At 41.6% G+C, this 23723-nt stretch overlaps 1 protein-coding gene across 1 annotated transcript in view; it reads left to right on the top strand.

Annotated features, from left to right (window-relative positions):
• Nucleotides 1-12592, top strand: part of LOC144809121 (uncharacterized) — a 68271-nt gene extending 55679 nt beyond the window's left edge. Inside the window, exon 5 of the mRNA XM_078673689.1 lies at nt 6027-12592. Within this exon, the coding sequence (XP_078529815.1) occupies nt 7215-8495 (1281 nt within the window). The 5' untranslated portion in view covers nt 6027-7214 and the 3' untranslated portion in view covers nt 8496-12592. The remainder of the gene's footprint in view (nt 1-6026) is intronic.
• Nucleotides 12593-23723: the final 11131 nt, after the last annotated feature.

The following is a 23723-nucleotide window of genomic DNA, read 5'->3' as shown; positions in this document are numbered from 1 at the left end:
AGACCAGATTGAAAGGGCAGAAAGGATGCAACAGCTCCTGGAATCTTTCTCGAGCTTTTGAGACCATGTCCACTGCAGATAAGAGTGGGTAAACTGTAGGTCAAACATGTTGACTCATGGTAGGGCAGACGTAACCTTTCATCCAACGAAGGTCGATAGAATCACTACGAGGAGTTTGATTGAGAAACCTTTGGGAGGTTAGTAAATGGCCGCGGTATAGAAGCCACAATGATTAAATATAGCAGCTCATGCTATGGAAAGCTGCAATGCAGCTGCGACCACAGTCAAAGACCGAAGAGGTTTGCAGAATAGATAAAGCTAGGCAATATTTTACGCCTATTTCAGGGAGTATAAAAGAAATGAAATGAGAAACAAGGGCAGCAATAGCGGCGAAACGAAAATCGGCCGAGCCAGCGAATTGCGAAAATCGGCCGAGCCAACGAGTGGGAGGGAAGAAAGGAGCATATGGGGATGCGGTGTGAGTGAGGGGGGAGTAGAAGCCTTTGATGGTGGTGTGCGAGTCCAAGCGCGCGCCTGGGGAAGCTTCATGCTTGAGTGCACAACATGCATTGATCGAAATCCGGCTGGTTTAAGAGACTTTGGTTCAGTAGTAATAGGTACGAGTTATAAATAAACCTAAAAGGGAAATATTTGATCTATTGAATGGGCGATGGGTGGAGGCCGGAGTCCCTGTCCCGCACCACTGTCACCAAATGCGAGAACCAGAACTCCTCACTCAACGTTAGGCCAAGTAAGGACACCGTTTGAGATGACCCTGCTCACCCCCTTAGTAGCTTGGCACGAGCAGCCAGGCCTATCTCCAAGGCACGAGTGTACAGAATGTGCAACCACATGCACAGCAACCCACTGGTGACTCCACAAATGGACTACACATGAGTTTGATAAAATGAGTATAAACTTTATAGAAGAAGATATACGATCAGACCACACGATACAAAGGCCAAAATATAATAAACGGTAATATTCGTTTCGGCTGGCTGGTAGGTTCAAATCCCAACCACCGCTTTCAAAATGCTATGCTGGTCATAATGCTAGAATCAAACACGTCGCAATAGACAAACAATAGCGCGTTGCATAACGATACAATCCTGAGCTGGGCAAAGGAGAAATAATACAATGCATAACGATACACACCGGTACCTTGCAATGGGAGAAATAATTGAATACGTACGGCTACAATCGTGTACTGCGCAATGAAGGAATAATGCAATGCGTCTCACCCCAATCACGTACTTTACAAATCAAGAAATAATGCAATGCGCAATGCTACAATCATGGACTTTGCAATTAAGGAATAATGCAATGCGTAGCTACAATCATGTACTTTGCAATGAAGAAATAATGCAATGCGGGCCGCTGAAATAATGCAAGGCGTAGCGCTACAATCGTGTACTTCGTTATGCAGAAATCATGTCAGATGTCATAAGACAGTCCGGCAGTTCGCTAGCAGCAATATCGGCAATGTGTATTATGACAATAAGCCTCTTCGATAAGTTGCCCCCCCACACGTATCAATGATGGCATAAAGTACTGCTTCTCACTCTGGCTCCAGTACTGCCACTTCTTTGGTCAGTACGGGCCCCAATCTGAGCCGAAGCAAAGGCTCACGTCTACAGAAGGACGGAGAGACCAAGAGAGTGTCCCTCCGAGCCCGCACCCCGCCCAAGCAGTGATCCACATTACCTGGGGGTGTGACCTCACTCTCCTCTCCACTTTCAGCAAACTGGGCCTTCCGTGTAGAACTTTCTCAATGGGCCTCAGCGGCTCAGCCTGGCAGCTCAGCTCCACCGGGGCTGCCGGGCTGCGACTAATAGGAAGGTCTCAGGCGGCCGCAGGGCACACATACCCCACGCCCCTGAGATTACGTTACTCCGGGTGCACCTTCACCACAGCACCCACCAGGTCTCCTCTGGCATGAAGCCACACACACAACGCTGATGGTACTTCACGTCGACTCGAGTGCATGTTCACCAGGCACTCCTTCGTGTGGTCTCAGTTGGCACCAAGACACGCACACCATGCTGCAGAGACTCACTTTCTTCCGGTGCACACGATGATCAGCCGATCACCTCCACAGTCCCAAGTTGCACCAAAGCACGCACACTGCTTCACTGAGACTTACTCAAACTCTGGTGCCCCGATATCCAGGCGCTCTTCATCAACGCCTTCGGCTGCACCACGGCACGTTCACCGTGTCCGAGCATCACTTCCCCTCCGGTGCACTCTATGACTATGCATTCTTTACCAGCGCCTCCGGTGCACCACGACACGCGACCAGTGTATCCGAGTATCACTTGCGTGTGTCCAAGATCACAGGGCACACCTTTTGGAGGGTCTCAGGCTGCCACAACACGCGCCCACCGCGTCACTTGAAACTTCTCCGGAAACTTTTATGTTCCTGTGTTTCCAAACAGGGATCCAGCTCACCTCGGGCCCTTGGGGTAACAAGACAGAGCACAAAGCACAGTCTTCTTCAAGCAGGGGGACCCAAGCGCACGAAGCACAGTCCCACCAGCCTCTTACTTGGTTGAAACAGCAAACAGCAGACCAGCCCCAGATCACGAAGCAAGGGTCGGTCCTTCCCAGCAGTCTCTTCAGTTCTTCTTCCTTAGCAGAGGTTCCTCTTCACCACAAAATGAGTCTAAGCCTTTACAGTCTCAATCCATTTCTCATCCAACATTCAGGGGCCTCATCTATCATAGTTATACCCCTAAATGTCTTTGAAGCTCGTTGTGCTCAGGGGTCCCTGACCCCTGCCCAAATCAGTTCTGGGTGTCTCCCACCCAGTGTCACCCTTCTCTCTTTGATACTGGGGGCTGGCTCCTTAATTCCTCAGCAGGAGACGGGTCAGTGGTTTTATAGCAGCCACCCAGGCCTCTTCTCCTCACCTACTCTCCAGATGCCGTCGACCTGGTGCTATCTCAACCCCTCCCTCGGTCAAGACCGCCCCCTGCTTCTCTCAGATCCAGCCAGTCAATCCGCATTCAGAAGAGACACACAGAAATGCTTAAAGAACAAAACTAAGCCACTTTCTAAAAGAGTGGCTTCTGAAAACACAGTGACAAAACAAAGATGTGTTGGGACACTGTGAGTTCATACATACTAACCTTGACCTTTACATTTTAAATGTATAGGAAACTAGGCTAACAAAACACAGTACACAGCCTCCCCCATTCTGTCCTATGGGCAGGATGGCCTTTCACCAGTGCAAAACGAAATGGAGTGTTTTTTACTGTTAGGACATAGCACACCCCTCAGTGTATGTCCTGCCTTTTACTTACACTGAACCCTGCCATGGGGTTACCCGGGACCTACCACAGGGGCGCCCACTGTGTACGCAACAGGGAAAGTAAGGCCTGACAAGTGGTTGCACTTGTCAGGACAACATGCTAACTTAGCAAACTGCGCGCAGGCCCTCCACTGAAGGCCTGAGTTCCCTTCTCCGCACCTTTGCATTACTATCCCTGGCACACACAGTGCACATCACTAGGGCCTTTACTAGTAAGGCAAACATACCAATCATGGCTAACCAATTACCATTACACTTTACACAGGAACACTTGTACATTGGCAACTCTGTCCGGAAAATGGTCTACGGGGGGAAAAAAAAGTGTTAGGGAACTTTATCCAAAAAGGCCAAGTCCTACAGCGATTTACCAACATTACCGCACAGCATGCCTTGGTTGAGGAAGCGAACTGCAGGCATTTCGGCAAGGCCACCGAAAATTATGTCCATCCATTCTGCTTTTGTGAGGACTTCCTAGGCATTCGGCAGAAACTTCTACAGCTGCGATGGAACCAGCAAGGGTGCACACTTGAAGGGCCGCTAGCCTGTCCTGCTTTAATGCCTTAGACCAGGGCACAATAACCAGAAATGTCAAGTATTTACAAGGGGTCGAGAGCCCTTAAAACGGCAGCAAAAAAGAGAGAAAAAACTCAATAAGGGAATCGACCTGTTGCAATACCATATACTTACCTTTCCTCTACTCTGCCCCAACCCCTCAGTCTGGCTACTGCTTCATCCCTTGATTGATGGACAAAAATCTCTTAGATATCCGGGCTGCTCTTGTTATGTTTTTACTAGCGGCGGCCATCCTCCTTCAGAGACTCACACACAAATTACTTTTAAAACAATACTTTGCTTGAATGATTTTTAATCTTGTTCCTGGCCACTTATTCTATGAAATTGCTCCTCAATTTCCTTTATTTCTTATATGATCTCTTTTTAGAATTGTTTTAAGTGTAAAGATTTTAAAAAATCGAACATTAAACTTATCAGGTCAGGATGCACTGGATCTGACTTCCACTTCTTTATGTCCTCCCATCCAGTCCTTTTCTGTCTTCTCTGCCCCTTCAGGGGTCGTGTTAGGTACCTGTATTGAGAGTGGAAGATAGTGTTTTTTGTTTTTTTTGTTCCTCTACTTGTTTTGTGTTTGTCTTTTCTTGTCCTTTTTTGGTTTCCTTTACAGTTGTGATGTTTTTCCTTTGTCAGGTGTTGCAGTGACCGGGTCCTGTCGGAGGAGTGTGATGAGGTCTGGGCCACAAAGTTGGTCCTTATGATCACCAATTTTAAATTGTGAATTCCACTGAGCTAATATGATGCCTCATATGATGGCATTTAAGTAGTGGTTACAACAAGTTCAATAACATTTCCTTTTCTAGATCAATGGATAAAGGAATAGATGAACACTCATGTGTGCAGTGGAGTAAATAGCATTTGATAATTAATTATCAAATATTCCAAATATGATGCTAGCCGTTGCCACAGAGTGTCATTTTTTTATTCTTGTATATTTTGTGTGTCCTCATTCTGCCAACATTCTTGTTAGGGTATACTCTAATCCCTCTAAGTTTTACAAGGGGGACCAGACCGGTGACCATGAGGTGAAAAATTAGTAATGACCCACAAGTGAGCTGCTGTGTCCACTTCCATCTCCTTAACACACTGAACGGCAAAAAAGGAAAGAGGAGATACCGTAGCAGACAGCGGGATTGGCTTAATAATAGGGCTCACGTTGTCGTTTCTCTCCACCTTACCAACCGAGCCCAAATTTTCTTGTCATTTGTTGGATCGCATGCCATATCAGACTCACTGGTATATATGATATTTCTAAGGCACTCAGTAAAACACAGTGGATTTTCAGATTTCCATAGTCTACAAATCAATAATATAGGTGGTTGCATTTAAATGTTGCTGGTTTTACTACTGTTCGTAAGATATCATAAGAATCACACCACATTTGCTTCGGATCACCCTCACCCATCTCCTGACTCCATAGTTTTATAATTTCGGTTTCAAACTCCGTATCCGTTTCCAAGGAAGCCCAATACCAAAATGCCATTTCTTTTTCCACTGGTCTGTTCTCGTCACCTGACTGAATCTTGTCTCTTCTTCCTCCACCCAGTCTTGTGTCACCCACCAGGAACTCAATTGGTAATATTTAAACCTTGTTAACTGCCCCTTTGTCAGGTTATTCATGGCTTCCCATCTCATCATGTTTGTGCCCTCATTGAGACCAGCCCAATAGTAGATGCCCCCTAATTTCAAGGGCTGACTGAGTTGATTCCTCAGACATTCTGGGGTCCCTGGGGAATCCCAAATTGGTGCCCAAATCGAAAAATATGAAACTCTCAGTGTTTTCCTCACATACATCCACATACTCAGTGCGGCCTTCAAGATCTTTAAACACACTTTAAAAAAAAAATTAGAACCAGAAAGTGTAAATTGATGGTGTTGGCTGCTTCTGAGAATCTGTGTTACAATGTGTGTGCAACTTGTGTTTCTTATTTTAAATATTCACTTCTTTTGCTCTCACATCCTTGAATTCCAGTGGTTCCAAGCTCCCTTTCTACACATTGTCCCAGAGCTGTTTCTCCACTATCAGGAATGCAACTCAAACGGATTTCCTCTCTTGTTTCTGTGAATGCTTTCTTTCTGCAAAGTATAAAGTCACAATTATGTTTTAATTTGTGTTCATTTACAATCTCTATCTCCATTTTTACAGGTGACTGAAGCATGAGTCAGACAAAAGAAGGTTTTAATTGAGTGAAACACCATGAAACATAATGAAAAGGATTATTTAAAGGAAAGTTAAACATTCTCGAGCTCAAAGGAGAAACATATTTTAAGTGCCAGGAATGGTGATGAATTTGGAGCAGAAGAACCTGCTGAATGTGAAAGTTGTCAAATATTTAAAGAAAAACGCTGTTCATGTTTACGAAGAGTCAGTTACTGAGATTGAGGAGCCTCTGGATTATAAATGGAACTCAAGAGTAAATTGAAAGTCTGCATCTACTAATAGTAAAAATATTTTCACTTCGAAACATCTCAAGATTGGTTGAACAAAGAACATTGGCTGTAATTGATACCCTTGCAGTGCAATTGAGAATAATCAGTGTTGTAAATTCTGTCTTATGAGAAATGCTTTGAAGACGCAAAACCCTCCCAAAAATCGTATCCATAGACGTGATGTGACAGAATTGTAAGAAAGACTAATAACCACGGTTTAACAGAGCAAACATTTGTCTACGTCTCCTGGGATTTGTATTGAGAAGATATTGTTAAAAAAACAAATTGTAAATGGTCTTTCTCAATACAGCAAATACGCTGGATTATCATTTCCAATATCGAAACATTATCCCCACCAACTCTGTCTTTTGGGTTGATCGGAGTAGTTTCAAAGTGTCCCGGACTGCCAAAGTTGATCAAGAACCTGCCTTAGCCATAGAGCGACATAGCATGTACTGCCACAAAGTTTAAAAGGGGTCGGTGCTCTGTATTACTAATTCATAAAACCACCCTGGCATGCCCTAATTACCTGTCATTACTTGTATAAACAAATATACTTAAACAGCAAAAACTAAACCCCAAATACCTTATCACGGCTTTTAAAACTCCTAAATCAAATCTGATAAACTGGACTCACAAAAAGAGTTTAATTCAACTTGAGGGAACTCACCCAGGCATAACTTGGAGAAGTTGAATCCATCTCACTAAATACAAGGGGCTCCGCAGGGAAAGTTTATAAAACAGGTTAGACAGGCTGGCTTTAAAAGTAGGAAAATATCATCCAGATAAAAGCTATAATTGGTTAAATACAAATATGAAGAAGAGCATCTGTAGTTTATCTTAGAAGTTAATGCTGAGTTTAAGATAAACAAGTACAGACTCTGGAATCCGATTCAGTCTTAACATGGCCGGTGTCCAGGAGCAAACCCAACATGAAGATTCATATAACTCGATTAAGAGTAATGAATGTGAGAACAGCATTAGTTCTCAATCCCACCCCACTAAACACGGCAGAACTCACACTGGACAAAAACCTTATCAGTGTCCTGAATGCCGAAAAGGCTTCACTCACAAATCCTCTCTCATTAAACATGTGAAAATCCACACTGGGCGCAAACCTTATCAGTGCTCAGAGTGCCAGAAAAGCTTCCGTTATCAAACCTCTCTCATTATACATGTGAGACGCCACACTGGGGAAAGACCTTATCAATGCAATGAGTGCCAGAAAAGCTTCAGTCAGAGAGCGTGTTTAATTCAACATGAGCGAATCCATACTGAACCCAAACGGTTTCAGTGCTCTGAATGCCAGAAAAGCTTCCAAACAAAATTTAGTCTCACTAATCATGAGAGAACTCACACTGGACAAAAACCATATCAGTGCTCTGAATGCCAGAAAAGCTTCAGTCAAAAGTATGGTCTCACTCAACACGAGAGAACTCACACTGGACAAAGACCATATAAGTGCTCTGGATGTCAAGAAACCTTCAAGCACAACTGGCTTCTAACAGTGCACGAGAGAATCCACACAGGGCAAAAGCCTTATCAGTGCTCTGAGTGCCAAAAAAGCTTTATTTGCAAGACCAATCTCACTCGACATGAGAGAATCCACACGGGGCAAAAGCCTTATCAGTGCTCTGAATGTGAGAAAAGCTTCACTTGTAAGGGCAGTCTTGTTCGACATGAGAGAATCCACACTGGGGAAAAGCCTTATCAGTGCTCAGAGTGCCCAAAAAGCTTTAGTAAGAAAGACCATCTCATTCAACATGAAAGCACACACACTGGGCTAAAACCTTATCAGTGCTCTGAATGCCACAAAAGCTTCAGCCAGAAAGGTAATCTCACTCAACATAAGATAACACACACTGGGTACAAACTTTATCAGTGCTCAGAGTGCCAAAAAAGCTACAGTCATCAGACCAGTCTCATTAGACATGAGAGAATCCACACTGGGCTAAATCTTTATCAGTGCTCAGAGTGCCAGAAAAGCTTCAGTCAGAAATGGAATCTTGCTGCGCATAAGATAGCCCACACTGGGTACAAACTTTATCAGTGCTCAGAGTGCCAAAAAAGGTACAGTCATCAGACCAGTCTCATTAGACATGAGAGAATCCACACTGGGCTAAATTCTTCAGTGCTCAGAGTGCCAGAAAAGCTTCAGGAAGAAATCATATCTCATTCAACATGAGCACACTCACAGTGGGCTAAAACCATATCTGTGCACTGAATGCCAGAAAAGCTTCAGTAGGAGTAGTAATCTCACTCGACATAAAATTACACACCCTGGGTACAAACCTTATCTGTGCTCAGAGTGCCAAAAAAGCTTCAGTTCTAAGCTCTAACTCATTAAACATGAGGAAATCCACACTGGTCAAAAACCTTATCTGTGCACTGAATGTCAGAAAAAATCTAGTCTTGCTCAACATGAAAGAACTCACCCTGGTGAAAACGCTTATCCGTGCTCTGAATGCCAGAAAAGCTTCAGTCAGAAAGGTCATCTCACTCAACATGAGAGAACTCACACTGGTCAAAAACCTTATCAGTGCTCTGAATGTGACAAAAACTTCAGTTATAAATTCAACCTCAGTACATGAAATGAAATGATGAAATGATTACGCACTTGTCTAGCGCACGACTACCCGTAGGCATCTCGGCGCTTGTACGAACACCGCAGAGGAACCCTTCCTGGCCTTTCCCTGTGAGGAGCCCACTCCTGGGCACCCCCAAGGCGGAGGCCAGGCATCCTCAGCGTTGTTGGGGCTATTGTGGAGATTAAGCAAGCTATTGCCCAGAGTTGCAGAGAGGGACCCATGGTTAGACTAGGAACCGAGGCGAGAATTATCAGGTCCGAGGAAATTGAGCCCGAGACCCGCCGAGGCGGGAATTGAACCCTGGTCCCGGCCAGACTACTGCATCAGGGTCTGCCGCTCTAACCATTGAGCCACACTTCTCTACTGACATGAAAAGTCAGTATGGGAGAGTATAATGTGCTCCGTGTCAACCCTGGAGAGGAGGTTTCAATATTGCAGAACATTCACGTGAAGAGGCCACAAAAACATCGGTCCATTGATTGTCATACAAACTGTCTACTGAGAAAAGGACGCAGATAGGGATGGAAGTGCTTTAATTAACCTTATTCTTTAGTGACTATTTGTGGCCTGATTCCATTCAGAGTGTTTTGCTCCCTGTGTGTTAATAAAGCAGGGCATCAACCCACAAGGTCAAGTTGATCCTTAACTTTAAGGCCACGCCCCTATGATCTGGAACGCAAGTAACCTCGAACTGTTTCCAGCCTTAATGATCCTCACCAGGGGATTGCAGCAGGAGTCCCTTTGTCATGGGTCTCCATGGGACCGACGTCTGTTCATGGCTGTGCCCCGTAGGGCTGGTCATTGAGAAAAACTAAAGGTGATGGAAGGACTGGCAGTTAATCTCAGCAGCATCTGGCCACATCTTTCTCTAGTCTTTGTATCACTACAGACAGGGCCAACAATATGCAAACCATTCGTGGCCCCACCATAAATAGTCCTAAACACCTCTGTTCTGAGGAGACACAGCCTAATATTATAAAGATCCACTTGAGTGACCTCTTTCCATTTCCTTTTTTGCTACAAATGGAACCTGCTTCCTATCTGCCCGGGACAGTCTCACTCGCTTTAGAATCACATCAGATACATCCAAGAGAGTCTCACCCATAATCAGAACTATTCATGAACTACAATAGGACGACTAAAGCGCTACAAAATCTGATTCACAAACCTATGTGTGGACGTTCCGCCTCTCCCATCTTTTTCTGTGTGGAGTTGTCGGCCTTGTCTGCCCAGTTTCCACACTTTAGTATACCTTTTAGTAGTAAATGTGGGAGGGACAGGGGAGTGGCTGTAAAATGGAAAATACTTATGAATAAAGGGGAGAGGCTAAGGGAGGAGTTTAGGGAAGGACAAGCACTCGCCCTCAAAGGAGTAAGATCATTTCTGTTTACAAGACACACTTCTAAAGTTACTACATTCATAATGTACCTAAACAGTCTTAAATGTACTCCAAATCACACATACCCATCTGCTGGAACTGCAACACCCGCCCTAAATAATAATGGCATTAGGGTTGTCAAATAAAATCTCCTAGGAAATAAAGTTTTAATTTAATACTGTAAACTAGTTCAAAATCTGAATAAATGTAATTTAATGGCATAAAATTTCTAAAAAGAAAATATTTATAACATTAATTGTTAGTAAAGTATAATTTATCTTTTCTGTCCTCATTCAACAGTCAGTCACTGTCCAACTCTAGTTACCCTAGTCGATGGACTCAGATACTCCTTGCTCTAGGTACGGCTGCATGTCTTGCTGAATGGTATTATACACTAGACGGTCCGGCCTCAACTCAGCAAAGTTATGGTATAATCATTGGACTAATAGGATTCGCTTGCCAGGGGTATCAAAAGGAGACCTATACCTTCCAACTTCTTAATTGTTATACGCTAGTTATAGTTGACTCACATGCCTCGCTGCCTTAATCCAGTCTAGTTCAGATGGCAGAACCAGAGAAATTCAGGGTTTACAATTTTCTTTTTTTGCAAGTAAGAACAAAAGGTTCTTTTGGTGCTTTGAGGTTATTCAAAGCCAAGTCTACCCCAAAGGATATCAGAGAGTGTCTTACCTTTACATCACAGCCTGTGAGTTCCTCTACATAGTCACTTACTTTATTCCAGTAATGTTTCAGCATAGGATAATCCATGAATTTATGCTTGTTGTCGGCTCACATCATACCACACCTCTTCCAACCTGGGGCCACTTGGGAGAACTTAGTCAGTGTGTGAAGCGTCCAATAGGCTTTGTGGAGAGTGAAGAGATTGTTTCACAGTCTTTACTGTTTTATCCAGAATATTTCGAGATACTTCCAGAGGTCTTCCATAGCCAGCTGCCACAGGTCTTTCTCCATATCTGGGGTGGATCTAGATTCTTCTTGCCCTCTGCCACCACCATGTACCAGTACGACAAAGATGCTTTCTTATTAATCCGTTTATCCTCATTTTAAGAGGGTTTTTTGTGTTCCACGTGCTCTATTTTTGCTAGTCCCTGAACTGACCACCATGAACAAAACTGCAGATATTTCAACTTGGATATTTCCCTTCCTGTTAACAACTGGAGGGCCTTCCTTGCAATAGAGGTGTCACTCGACCTCAGATCCCCCCTGGTACTAGGGTTTACCTTTTATAGTGTAAAACTGAGTTCATCCCTCACCCCCACAGGAGTCCCATGGGAGTCACAAATGGGAGCAGAGTCTGTATAGTAGTGGATCCCACAAGTCTTCCTTAAGTGCTACCAAAGGTCCTTCTCAACCTTACTTGCCTACAAAATTTTGAATCTCTGAATTATATAAAAAATTCTCAGGGATCTCAACACAGCAGAATACATTAGAAAAGTTTATTAAACTTGAAAAAAATGAAATTCTTAATGTTAAATATAAATGTAAATTAGTTTTATTTTAATTAGGACTCCCGGTTTTATTATATTTATTTTTTAGACATTTCCATCTGTATTGATCTGTAATTATTTTTTGCTAATTTTATCTGTATTTATCAATATTTATTTTGGGTTTTGTGGAAAAACTACGCTGATATAGTATATTTCCACATTTATTTAACCAGTAAATATGCACTCATATTTGAATGTCAACTAGGTTTCAGTGCTGTAAACACCCGTAGAAGATAAATCAATGTACTTCGAAGAAAATGTTAATTATACTATCAACCGTGTGCATATCTACTGCTGTTAAAGCCTCTTTACGAAAAGTCCTTTCTTTTTCAGCCTCCTTACCTATCTATCCACACAGCTACTGGCCTGGCAGACAGTATTTATAATTACTCAAAAAGCAACCCAATTTCCATTTTTATCCATACTTAAAAAGAAATACAAACAAGAAAACAAAAGTTTTCTGTCTGTATTTATCTGTAAAATTCAGTAAAAACGGAAAACAGGGAGCCTTATTTTTAATTGAATATTTATTAATTTAAATGTGTTAAAAATGTTTTTTAAAAATCTGTTTAAACAAATCCCACTTAGAAATGAAATTGTTGTATTTATTTGTTATATTACTGAATTGCCATACACCTATCTGTTCTGTATAGACTTGTTTGAAAATATTTTGGAAATTGGTACAATATATTTTTAATTAAAAGGTTCAAATTGTATCCTAGCAATTATTTTTAAAATATATGTACTTTTCTAACATTCTTTTGAATGTATTTATATGTAGGCAAAATAAATAATTGTAATGTATCTTTATTTCCTGTTGGGTTCTATTTTTAAGTCTCTGCTACAATTATTTTCTAAGGGATTTGTTTTGTCAGTGGTTGGCTATGTGGTGTTTTATTCACCACACCCTCGACCAAGATGAAGATATTAGGAACACAGGCTTGAGACTACGATCTACCTTCAACCCTCCAGCACACTTGATTCCTACACAGTTTGCCACGTTTGAGAAAGCGGTGCTTCAAGACATGAACAATCTAACAAGAAGGACTAGCACTCCAATGGCTGTCTGAATTCGAAACATCATTAAACCAGCGGACAATGGGGGTGTGATAGTTATTCTAGACACTACCACCTACAGAGCTGAATGCCTGTGTCAACTCTGAAACAGAGAATCTTATAGATCTCTGAAGATGGACCCGACGAAACGACTCTCTACAGAAATAAAGAAAATGGTGGATGAAGAAAATGAGGAAGGTTGGATCACTGCCCATGAAGCAGCCTTTCTGGTCACATCCCATCCGATCACACCCTACTTCTATGTACTTCCAAAAGTACATAAACGACAACTACCACCACCAGGGAGACCCATCATTTTGGGTATTGGGTCTATCCTTGAGCCTTTGTCTACCGCCGTAGTCTTTTTTCTACAACCCTTGGTATTAAAAATACCAACTTACATACAGGATACGAAAGATCTCCTGTGCCTCTTAGGTGAGACCACCTTTGATCTGGAGCAGGATTAATTAGTCTTCTTTGACTTTGAATCCTTATATACCTCGATACCTCAGGATGAGACACTTGACACAATAGTCGCTATAGAGTCTGGCATGATCCATTAAGTAGAGATATCCCAATCCCATTTTTGACATAAGTATTCATGAGTGCCATCATTGCGTATAGTCAGCAGGGCACTCCCAATCAATAAGGCACCAACTAGGGTCTTTAAGTCTACCTCCAGTTTGCCATCATTGGCCGCTTGTCCACACGTTATACCCGTTACAAAACCGGGTTGGAATTATCACCGGTTCCCCGGTGAGTGTTAACCAAAATTCTTGAGGCACACACACAGTTTTAGGCGTGTGTTTTCTCTTATCTCACTTTTGATTTATGTCTTTCATTTGTGCCTCTTCACAGATCCAACCTAGATTGGCTTCTTTTCAGGTATTTTCCTCGACTTATTAGCCTATTTCTGATTGACCTTTTTTTCCCTCCGATTATCCTCGCCAGCCCTGGCTCTTTCCTTACTCATTTTTTTCCATATTCTGGCTGTTTTCTCCGCTTATGCACAGTAAGGAGGTAATATACACGCCAAGCCAATTGCAGTATTATTGTGTAATTGAAAGATTTTCTACTTTACATAAACATTGTGTAGTTCTAGGTGACCGTTATAGGAGTTTCTGCGCATGTTTTTCTTTCTCATTGTGACCCGGTATATGGGTTTGAGTCGCTTCTGAAAGTGTTTTTTAATGTGTATTTTCAGTTTACAAGATATTCTACCTATTGTACCGTTTATCTCTTAAGACAGGGATCTACTCGTGTTTTCAGTATGATCTCCCGCACATTAAGTACCAGCAGAATGTTTTTGATATTAATTCTATACGCACTCACCATTCACTTAGTGTCACTGCGTCCTTGGGTTTAACATGCGATATTTATTTTAGATATGATACTTCATGGTCTCATTCTTGTAGATTCTTGGTATTGTTATCTAGGTTCGTATTTGCTCTTTCCTGCCATTTCCTCTTTTGACTTTTTCCTTTTCTAGGTTCTTATTCCAGGTTCTTCCTCTTATCGTTTAAGACCTTTAAATAATGTTGTTTTCCCCTTTTACGGAGTCTCTCTATTTTGACTTCAGACATCACCACAGGTCCTGTCTTTTGTGTAAGAGTGATGTCACAAATGATGTTCTTTCCACCTTACTTATAGGGTTTCCACTCACCAGGAGGTGTAATTTCCCGCCACTTTGATTGTTTATTTTGAACCTTTGAACCATACTTGTATTTTGTACTACACCTTGTCTTTAATTTATTATCCCCAGCCCTGAAGAGTCACTGGTAACAACCCGCTTGACGAAACACGTGTCGACTGGTCATTTCTTGGTGTCTCCTCTGGAAGGAGGAGCAGTTATCACATAAATACAAGGAAAACCTACTACCTTTTGTCAATCTTGCTCTCTGTTTTCTGTTGTATGAATGAAACTTGAAACATGTGGTCCACTTGAATTGATTTCCTCAAACGTGTGCACAGGACTTTGTTTTCAAATTGTACAGGGTTGGCTTTTGCCCACTCTATTTCAGGGGTTTTGGGTTGCACTTTGACCTAGTAGCACCGTTCTTACACTGTCTTTTTATTCCTACTCTCACCCACTACCTGTTATGTGCGCCAATTTTTCCTGTATACTTAAAACCCTTTGCAGAAATCCTCACCAACTAGGTAAACCTTACAGATATAGTTTTCATATATTGCGGTGAGACCAGTGCCAAATAACTACATGTGAATGATCCATTTAGAATAGATACAGCAATCAAATATCTGACTACAATACTCCGTTGTAATAGTCCCATCTTGGAGTATAGTCAGTAGGGCACCAGCAACAAAAAGGCACCTCTTGGGAAACCACACTGATAAAGTTTTTCAATATTAAAGCGAGGGCAGTGTTAGGGTCGGCACATGCGAACTACAGACGGAAAATGTTATATCACTGAGTATGCGCTGTGATAGACTTAACGCATTTACACATGGGTACTAATTGGAACAGGCATCAGAACAGGACACCTTGAGGTCTTCGTATGGCATGACTCCGGTTTCTTTGCCGGTATTTATAAGCCTCACAATCCTCCCGTCGGTACTTCTGGTTGCAACTTCTGTACCACGACAGGATACCGACGGAGAGGTAAGTTGGGAGAGCGAACATAGGGTGGAATATGGTTTCCAACTTAGGTTTTTGTAATATAAAACAGTTTTTTCAAAAGCATACAGATAGGCTTTTAAAGTATTATTTTGAATAAGTTGTAGTCTCTCACTTTGGTGACTGTCACTAAGCCATATAATTTACTAATCTTAGCACTCAGCTTTTTAAACTACCAAATTTAAGTAATAGCGAGCAATCTTTACAAATCTAACGCTGACCACTCGGCCCTTCAAATTACAAAATATGAGCATTAGCGCATAATTCTGACCACATCAACATTCAATCGCAGGATGAGGCAGATCTACTTTTGGCACCAAATACCTTAATCCCTGCACTTTAACATTGCATGTTAGTATACCGCACCCTCCAACAAAACCGTACGGCGCATACATGTATTTACAAACCAAATGCATCATTGGACTATGTAACCAACAGCACATGATACCTGTATTGTGGTGTTTGTTTGTTTGGTTTCTTGCCTTTTTTTACAAAACGCAAGTAAAAACTGTACACCAATGCTACTTACAGACTATTGTAGTGTAGTTCCTATATTCCCAATAGGCACTGCGCATTGGAATAATATAAACAGCAGTGTAGACGTAGGACTGAGGTCGACTAGGTCTCTACTGACTATATTAGACTTAATTAGTTTTGCCAGCTAGCTCAGAGGCCACTAGAAACTTTCTCGAATAAACAAGGAGGAGTTTAACTTCCCTGGATAGACAAGAAGGGATTAGCTTCTGACAACCATAAACATGACAACTTTGCTCCCTCAGAATAAGAGTGTATCTCTAGAGTCGTGTGAAAACAATAGACAGCTATTTTACTCAGTCAATCGTGCATACTTAGTTTCACCAGAGTGTAGAGAAAAGAGAGACGGGCGTTTTCAATAAAAGGTGTTATTAATGAGCAGTCTTCTTTCTCATGCAAGAGAAATGAATTGCCACAATTGCAATACTTAGCATGAAGTAAAGTGCGTACAGTAAAAGGAGTATTATAAAATAATACTGTAAAAGCATTGATATGGTTTCTTAGCCATATGATACTTTAAAATGGATAAAATATATACATACAAATATACATTGACTAACGTACTCAACTGGTGCTTCTAAATACGCCTACCCCGGTGTACCTGACCTAAGCCTAATACGTGGGAAGGAGTAAGTAAGTAGCAGTTTAAGTTAAGTTGGTTTTGCCAAGAATCTGAATCAAGAATTCTCTTTAAGGGTTTAGTCAGCTCCGTACCTGGGTAATAGAAAGCAGGAGGACTGGTATCTCTCTCTCAGGACTCAATATCCCAGCAACCCGCAAGGGTGGCTGAGAACACCGGAGCTGGATTTCTCGGCAGGAGAAAAGACAGCGTCTCTCTCAGTGCGTCAAAAGGGAGGGGCGGCGTCCATGGGCTCTCCGCATCAGCTGGGCTTCTCGGGCAAGTAGATAGCTCCAAACCACTGTGTGTTTGCTTAAGGCAACGTTGGTATATTTATACCTGAAAGGTGCCGGGTTTGACGTAAGGTTGGACATAAGACGTCAATAAAGATGTCACCAAGAACTGGCCGTTCTTAGAGTGCTCACAGGAGTTCTAGAACAAATCAAAACAAAAGCCATGGGGAATTCCCAGGTTGCTGGAGGTTTGGTTTGTTTACAGAACTCGTTGTACTTTCTAGGAGCCTGGGGAAGTAGCCTTTGCTTAATGTGGACCGCATGGGCTACGACTAAATATGGATATGATTCTTATGCCTTTATAAGGATATTATTTATTATAACCACATAAGGGCATAAATCAGGAATATCGAATTAGGGTCCTAATTAGAATTACAACACACACTCCACGATCTAATGTCCCTCATTACTTAAAACTAAGCAATAGTAAACATATAATGGTGCATGTGTTTTCCATCCCACCCCAAAATACATAATTCGCATTTGAAATGGTATATGGTAAATACATGAAAATGAGTATTGGTACTGTACGCTTTTCAAGCAGTGGTATCATTCAGTTAAAAAATGCATATATATATCAGCTGAATGAATTGCGAAAATGTACACATGAAATGGCTCTTAAAACAGAAAAGAAGGTTGAGACCATTCCCACACATAATAATACAAATGCTGTACATGTGCTAGAGGCTGAGGTAAAATATTGTCTCTAGAGTCCCTAAAATAGAAGCTCTGTTCTACTTTAAGCAGAGTACATGTGCCAGAAAAAAGGTAAATATTTTGGAAGGGAAAAAAATAATTTCGATTTCAGGGGAAAAAATAGTTCCAATGTTTTCAGTAGCTTTTGTTTATCAAAGCTGAAGGCCGAATTCAGAGTTCAGGGAACGCTGTGTGCTCGTTTGTTTTTAGAAAGTTATTCTTTCTGTTCAGGGGAAAACATCATTTCAGACAGACTCGCAAAAAATTGGTCTATGACATCAGGTGAAAGTTGGACCAAGTTTGAAAATGCCGCAACAGTGCAGTCGTGAGAATGATTGCTATCATCGATGTCAGGATCAGCAATGCTCACTGAAGGTTGTACCTGGGTGATGCTGCTCTCATCTCGTACTTCACTGCCACATAATCGTAGTGATGAAGTCTAAACGAATGCCGTCATCAGAATAGGTAGCCGCTGGGGACAACACGATGCATGAGTCGTTACCGGACCTAGCAAGGTATCTGTATCCATTGGTACTGCTGATGGTAGTGCAAGACAGATGTCCAACACGCATTCTTCTCCGCATAGCATACATCGAAGCACAGGTAAGATGCAATTTTGCCAGGTCTGAATGAAAGAAACCAGGTCATATTCAGATCTCTTAGCCGGGCTAATCCGAGGACTTTAGTTATGCGGTCCCGATAGCGTATAGCTAGGATCGTTTCTTCCATCGTTGCTGGAGTCTTGTATGCAACTTGGCTTGCCATATCGGAGCAGGAGAATCAAAAATAAAATTCCTGCTACGAGTCCCAAAAGTAGAGGGAGGCCACCAAAGACAGAATGGACAAAATCAGGAAAAATGCCCAGAACTGTTTCAAAGGGTGTTAACAGTCCCGAAAAAATGGTCTTAAATACATGTGCAATCCCACTGGTATCAGACATATTTAGGATTTGGCCCAGTATTTCTACGAATTGTGCGGGGCAATTTGTTGATAAAAGGGTATGTATCTCTGCCGTTGTCCTTGCAACTTGCAGATCATACGTTTCTCTGGACGAGGTCAAAGGCACAGTTGTCTGTAAAAGAATAGACTTCATTCTGCTTGAAGTATCAATTCGAATAGAAGAGATATTCAAACGAGGCCATATTGCCGCCTCCATATCTGGATTGCTGTTTGGATACAATACTTGCATACAGCAAGTGACCATGGAACTAACGCTTACGAGATAGGCTTTCCCTGGCACCATGCCACAACAGCTGTGGTCCACTATTAGAATATAGCTCCCGTTAGAAAGCCGTCTAAAGAATGGCTCTATTTGTGTTGCAGGTGTGCCGTGCTGGTGACATGAAAGGTTATTCGAAGACCCTTCGCAGGCCCCATGCAAGTTAATACCTTGACACAGAAGTATACCACTTAGTGATCTTTTACAATTTTTACCACTAAGAAATACATTCTGTTTCTTTTCACTGTAACGTGTGTGTATAAGGTAAATTCCATGTTGACTTGATGTACCCTTTACCCAACCTTTCATACTGGCCTGCTGGTATATACTCTTGGCAGTATTTAGATTGGAAAGTTGTTATCGGAATTGTGATTATTCCGTGTATTATCCATTCAATGAGAGGTCTTTCTGACATTGTCAATGGTAATCTCTCAAGTTTTTCAATGCTCAGAATCGTATAGTCTGCTCCATTTTGTGCCAAACTGATTTGTTTATCAGTAAGGTTAAAGATAGAGAATAATGACGTAACGTTGATTAAACGCCAGGGCACGTAGCCTGAACGCAGATTTTGCAACGTCCAGCCAAGCTGTACAATAGAACGTAATTGGGACTGACCATGTTGTAACATTAGTAAGTCTTGCTCTATTATATCAATAGCAGATGATACAATACTGTCCAGTGAATATATTCTGGAGGACAGAGTTGTTAACCCATTGTCCACAACAGAAAGTGATTTTTCCAAATGAATACGATCAATTTCTCGTATTTTTTTCTGCTGTTTCAATTTGCATTACTTTCCAAGCTTCGTTGTACGCAGCGTATATACCGGCCGCTATGAAACGTTTTTGACGCTGTTTGCGTGGTCCCAGAATGAAATCACGCAAGTCAGCACCGTCTTTAAGTAAAGTCAAGTGTTGCTTAATTTCAGCCAGTGTGGATTTCTGTAGCCCTTCGAGGCAGAGTTTCCCTACACTGTATGTTGTAACTATCCCTGGATGTTGTCTCTGGGAGTATCTTGGGTCTGGCTTGTTCAGTTTTAACCCCTGTAATTTGTTCAGGAATCTATCTTGACAGTTATTTGTGTCTGTGGGCCAGATCAACCATTTTTTCCAATCAGGATGTGTTCTGTTTTGGTTTAAAATATGGGATACGTCTATTTCCATATCAGTAGTGCTATTACTATCAGGTATGGACTTTGGAATAGACGGTTTGTTTAAGTCTTTAATTTTGGCTAGGCCAAAACAGGTAGTCTGTTGAATGGTCTCATTCAAGAATATTATTTGTTCTGGGATCATGCAGGCTCTAAATAATGCTTCTAAACCTTGGACCTGCCATTCTTTTGTATCCCAGATGGTTTTTGTTTCAATGTTATTTTTCCAGAATTCAAAACCAAATGTAATCATTTTTTCATAAAATCTTTCAGAATAGATCAATTTAGTATTTGTCAACATTGTTTTCGTTCCTGTCTTATTTAACATTTTAAAATAAAACGTTTCTGCATCACTTGATTAAACCCTGAGAAGTATGGGAATTTCTCATAAAATGTTTTCGAGCTGCTTTTAGGTGGTGTTGCACAATGTTCCCATTGATTATAATTAAAAACATTTCTAGGCTGTGCAGATTTATGCAAATAGTGATGGCCAAAGTGATTATAACAGTACATTTCTTCATAATTTGATGAACCCTGTAAGTAATCATGTTCTGTAAATTTTGCTGACATTACTAAATCTGACAACATATTATTTATATTTTTAAAGTCCCAATCATCAGAAAAAGTACTTGGTGTTACAAAGTCACTTAATGAAACCTTGAACTGATGTGGATATTTCAAGAGCTCAATCGGGCCAAAAATGTCAAAGTCAGTTCTGTCCCATGCTACCCCACCGGGTATTGGATTGGCTGTGACGTTCACTGATGATAGTTCTCTTTTCTCGGTGTGAGATGACTTGTGAGGCTTTAGGACCAAGTTGATGTTCTGACTTGCTGTGTCCATTGTACTGTATTTTCCGTCAATGAATTTTCCCAAACAAAGAACCATGATGAGCCAAAGCAGGAGGAAAAGTACACCTAACACAATCCAAAATTCAATCCATGGAGAAATCAGATAGGTTTCTTTGAGTTGATGAAAGAGTTCTGTTACTTTGTCTTTGAAAGTTTTTGTTGCTGGCGTTTCTTCATGTTCACTTGGATCATCAGAAAAGTCATCGAAATTGATGAAGTAGCCAGATGCAGTTCTGTCAATTGTTGGAATTGCTTCCGGATTTTCATTTGCTTTTGGATTTTTCTTTGTTTCACTAGCATAGTCTGAGGCTACATCATTGTAGACTGGTGTTTCTTGACGAACTGTTGCAATTTGGGTTTCAAGAGGCACAAGTTCCATGGCATTGTTGCATAGTCCTTTTTTATTCACTGCAGGTTTATCGAATGTGATTAGTCTCGCAGTTTGAACCTCTTGTATTGTAGCAAGTTTTGGTACTCTGCTATTTCTTGGGAGTCCACTGGGCCTACTACTTATTATTGGCCACATGATTGTGGTTTTACCAGGTCGATGGATACAACTCGGTTCTCCTTTTTACCAGCAAGGGGCGGTAGTACAACTGATCTTGTTCCGCTGACAGCTAAGACAGGTACTGCTTTTCTGTAAGAAGGCCCACATTCCTTCTTCACCACAATCTTTTCTCTGACCAGATCCCCAATCTTTGGAATCCAGACAGGTCTTGCTGGGACAGGTGGTTTTTGTTCAGTGGCTGTTGGCTGTTGCTTTAACTTTACGTTGCTCAGGTTTCGTCTTGTTTCATTTAAGTCCTGTAAAACAGCCAAACGGTCTTTGATATCAAAGCATTTTTCTTCTACCACTGAAGTCTGAATATCAAGGTCCTGAATATGCATTCTAGTACCGAACAATAGTTCGTACGGACTGAAACCTTTTAGAGAATTTCTTGGCAGATTATTAAGACTACGTTGGACACTTGTTAAATGTTGGACACACCCATCACCCGAACCTAATACCCTCGCCGTTATAGATTACTTTATGTCCCGGTTTTTTCTTTCCACTACCGCATTTCCCTCAGGATGGAATGGACAAGAGTACTGCAATGCAATGCCCATGCTGGTCATGGCCCCCTTATAAGCTCGAGAGCCAAAAGCAGGACCCTGGTCAGAATGTAGCATGCCAATTGCGTATGTGCCTATTCGGACTCGCAAATCTTTTATAACAGTTCTGGCGTCAGCCGAGCGCTGGTGTCTACATTTTAAGTGAATCTAGTCTTAAACATAAATGGGACGCATTTCTCCTAATGGATTTCTGCGTATAGATAGCCTTATGCTTTCTAAAAGAAGGGTCCTGGCAATACTCCGGTCGGTTCGCCACTGCGATCTCTGTTGCAGTTTGGACAGCCCACTGCAAATTTGTAGTTTTGCAGGCTCATCCCCGGCCACCAGTATTCTGATTGTAATTCTTTAAGAGATTTCAAGATCTCTTGGTGCCTTAGACCCAATCCCATATGTGCTTCTTGAATTAAGAAGACTCTCCTGTTCGTGTTTGGAATTACTCTATCCCCCACTTCAGGGATTCGAGCAAAAGGAACGGAGTTTGCATCAATTATGTATGTATAATTGAGTGGATAGTTCACAGGTAATGCTGCACAGTCGCCTTGCAAAGACGTTTTTAACGCCAGCATTGTTTCCCTGTCTATGTATTTTTCTGACCGCTTTTTTGTGGCTACGGAAGCCGGTTGAGTTGCTTCCGCTGTGGCTCTGTGAGCCAATGAATTCCCTCCAACGTGAACGCCATCACGTTGATGACTCAGTGTATGTATCACGTGAGTCTTTTGTAGTTCTTTCTGCAAAAGAACTACCTGTTCCCAAAGCTTTTTATGCTTTATTGTGGCACCTGTGTCATCTTTGTAATCGTTTTGAACCCAGTTCTGCAAGTCATTATTGTAAGATTTGACAAAGTAATGCGAATCGCACACTATTAGTGTGGGGAATTCGCGATCGGCATTTTCAAGCGCCATCTTTAAAGATCGTATTTCAGCTCGCTGAGTTGAACAGTTTCTGAGTGATTCAGTTTTGGTAATTAAAGGTCTGAATTTACCCAAGCGCCAGCTACCTTTAACAATCGCGCACGCTGCGTTGTATGACTTTTTTTTTTACATCGTAATGTTGTGCAAATTTGTCCATGTATATTACACATATGTATTGTTCGAGAGGCAGAATGTCGATTGGCAGAGGATATTCTTCTTCATATTCTAGATTTTCTAGTTTTTTCATGTTCGGGTCAAAATAGTATTTCACGTCTTCTGCAGCAAGAGAATTTTCCCATTGTATCCATTTTGGATCTAATGCCACGGTAGTCAAATTGCGTGGGCTTGTTAATGCCTCATGGGCTGATTCTGCTGTTAAAACAGTTATCCTTCTGCCTTGGGCTTGGGCACTTTCTTTTGCTACAGCAGTTTGAACCGCTATGAGAGTTTTTTCAGTATGACTGAATTTCATTTCTGCTTGTGTGTACAAATGTGATTTGTAAGCTATTGGTGCAGTTTCTCCCTCATTAGAGGTCAGGTACGTGAATCTGCATCTTCCTGGGATGACTCGGATTACAAGGTTGCTTATGTTTTCGCGAGTTTGCAGTTTTGTTTTAGCTAACATGTCTGTTTGCAATGATCTTAAAATTTCTGTATGTTTTTTAGTCCAATTGATTGGTTTGAAATCAGGTTTTATTAATTCATAGAGAGGTTTAACCCTCTCTGCATAATTTAGAATGTATGTTCTTCCGAAATTCAGGAAACCTAGTATTGATTGTAAGTTCTTCAGCGTTTTAGGTGTTTGGAGTACAGCGCACTTCTCTAAGAAGTTGTCTGCTAGGCTTTTGCCTTCACTTGATAATTC

The sequence above is a fragment of the Lissotriton helveticus genome, chromosome 1_1 (genome assembly GCF_964261635.1).
Source record: "Lissotriton helveticus chromosome 1_1, aLisHel1.1, whole genome shotgun sequence".
In the NCBI taxonomy this organism is placed as follows: domain Eukaryota; kingdom Metazoa; phylum Chordata; class Amphibia; order Caudata; family Salamandridae; genus Lissotriton; species Lissotriton helveticus.
The sequence above is the reverse complement of the archived record's forward strand: the minus strand, read 5'-3'. Positions and strand labels throughout refer to the sequence as shown.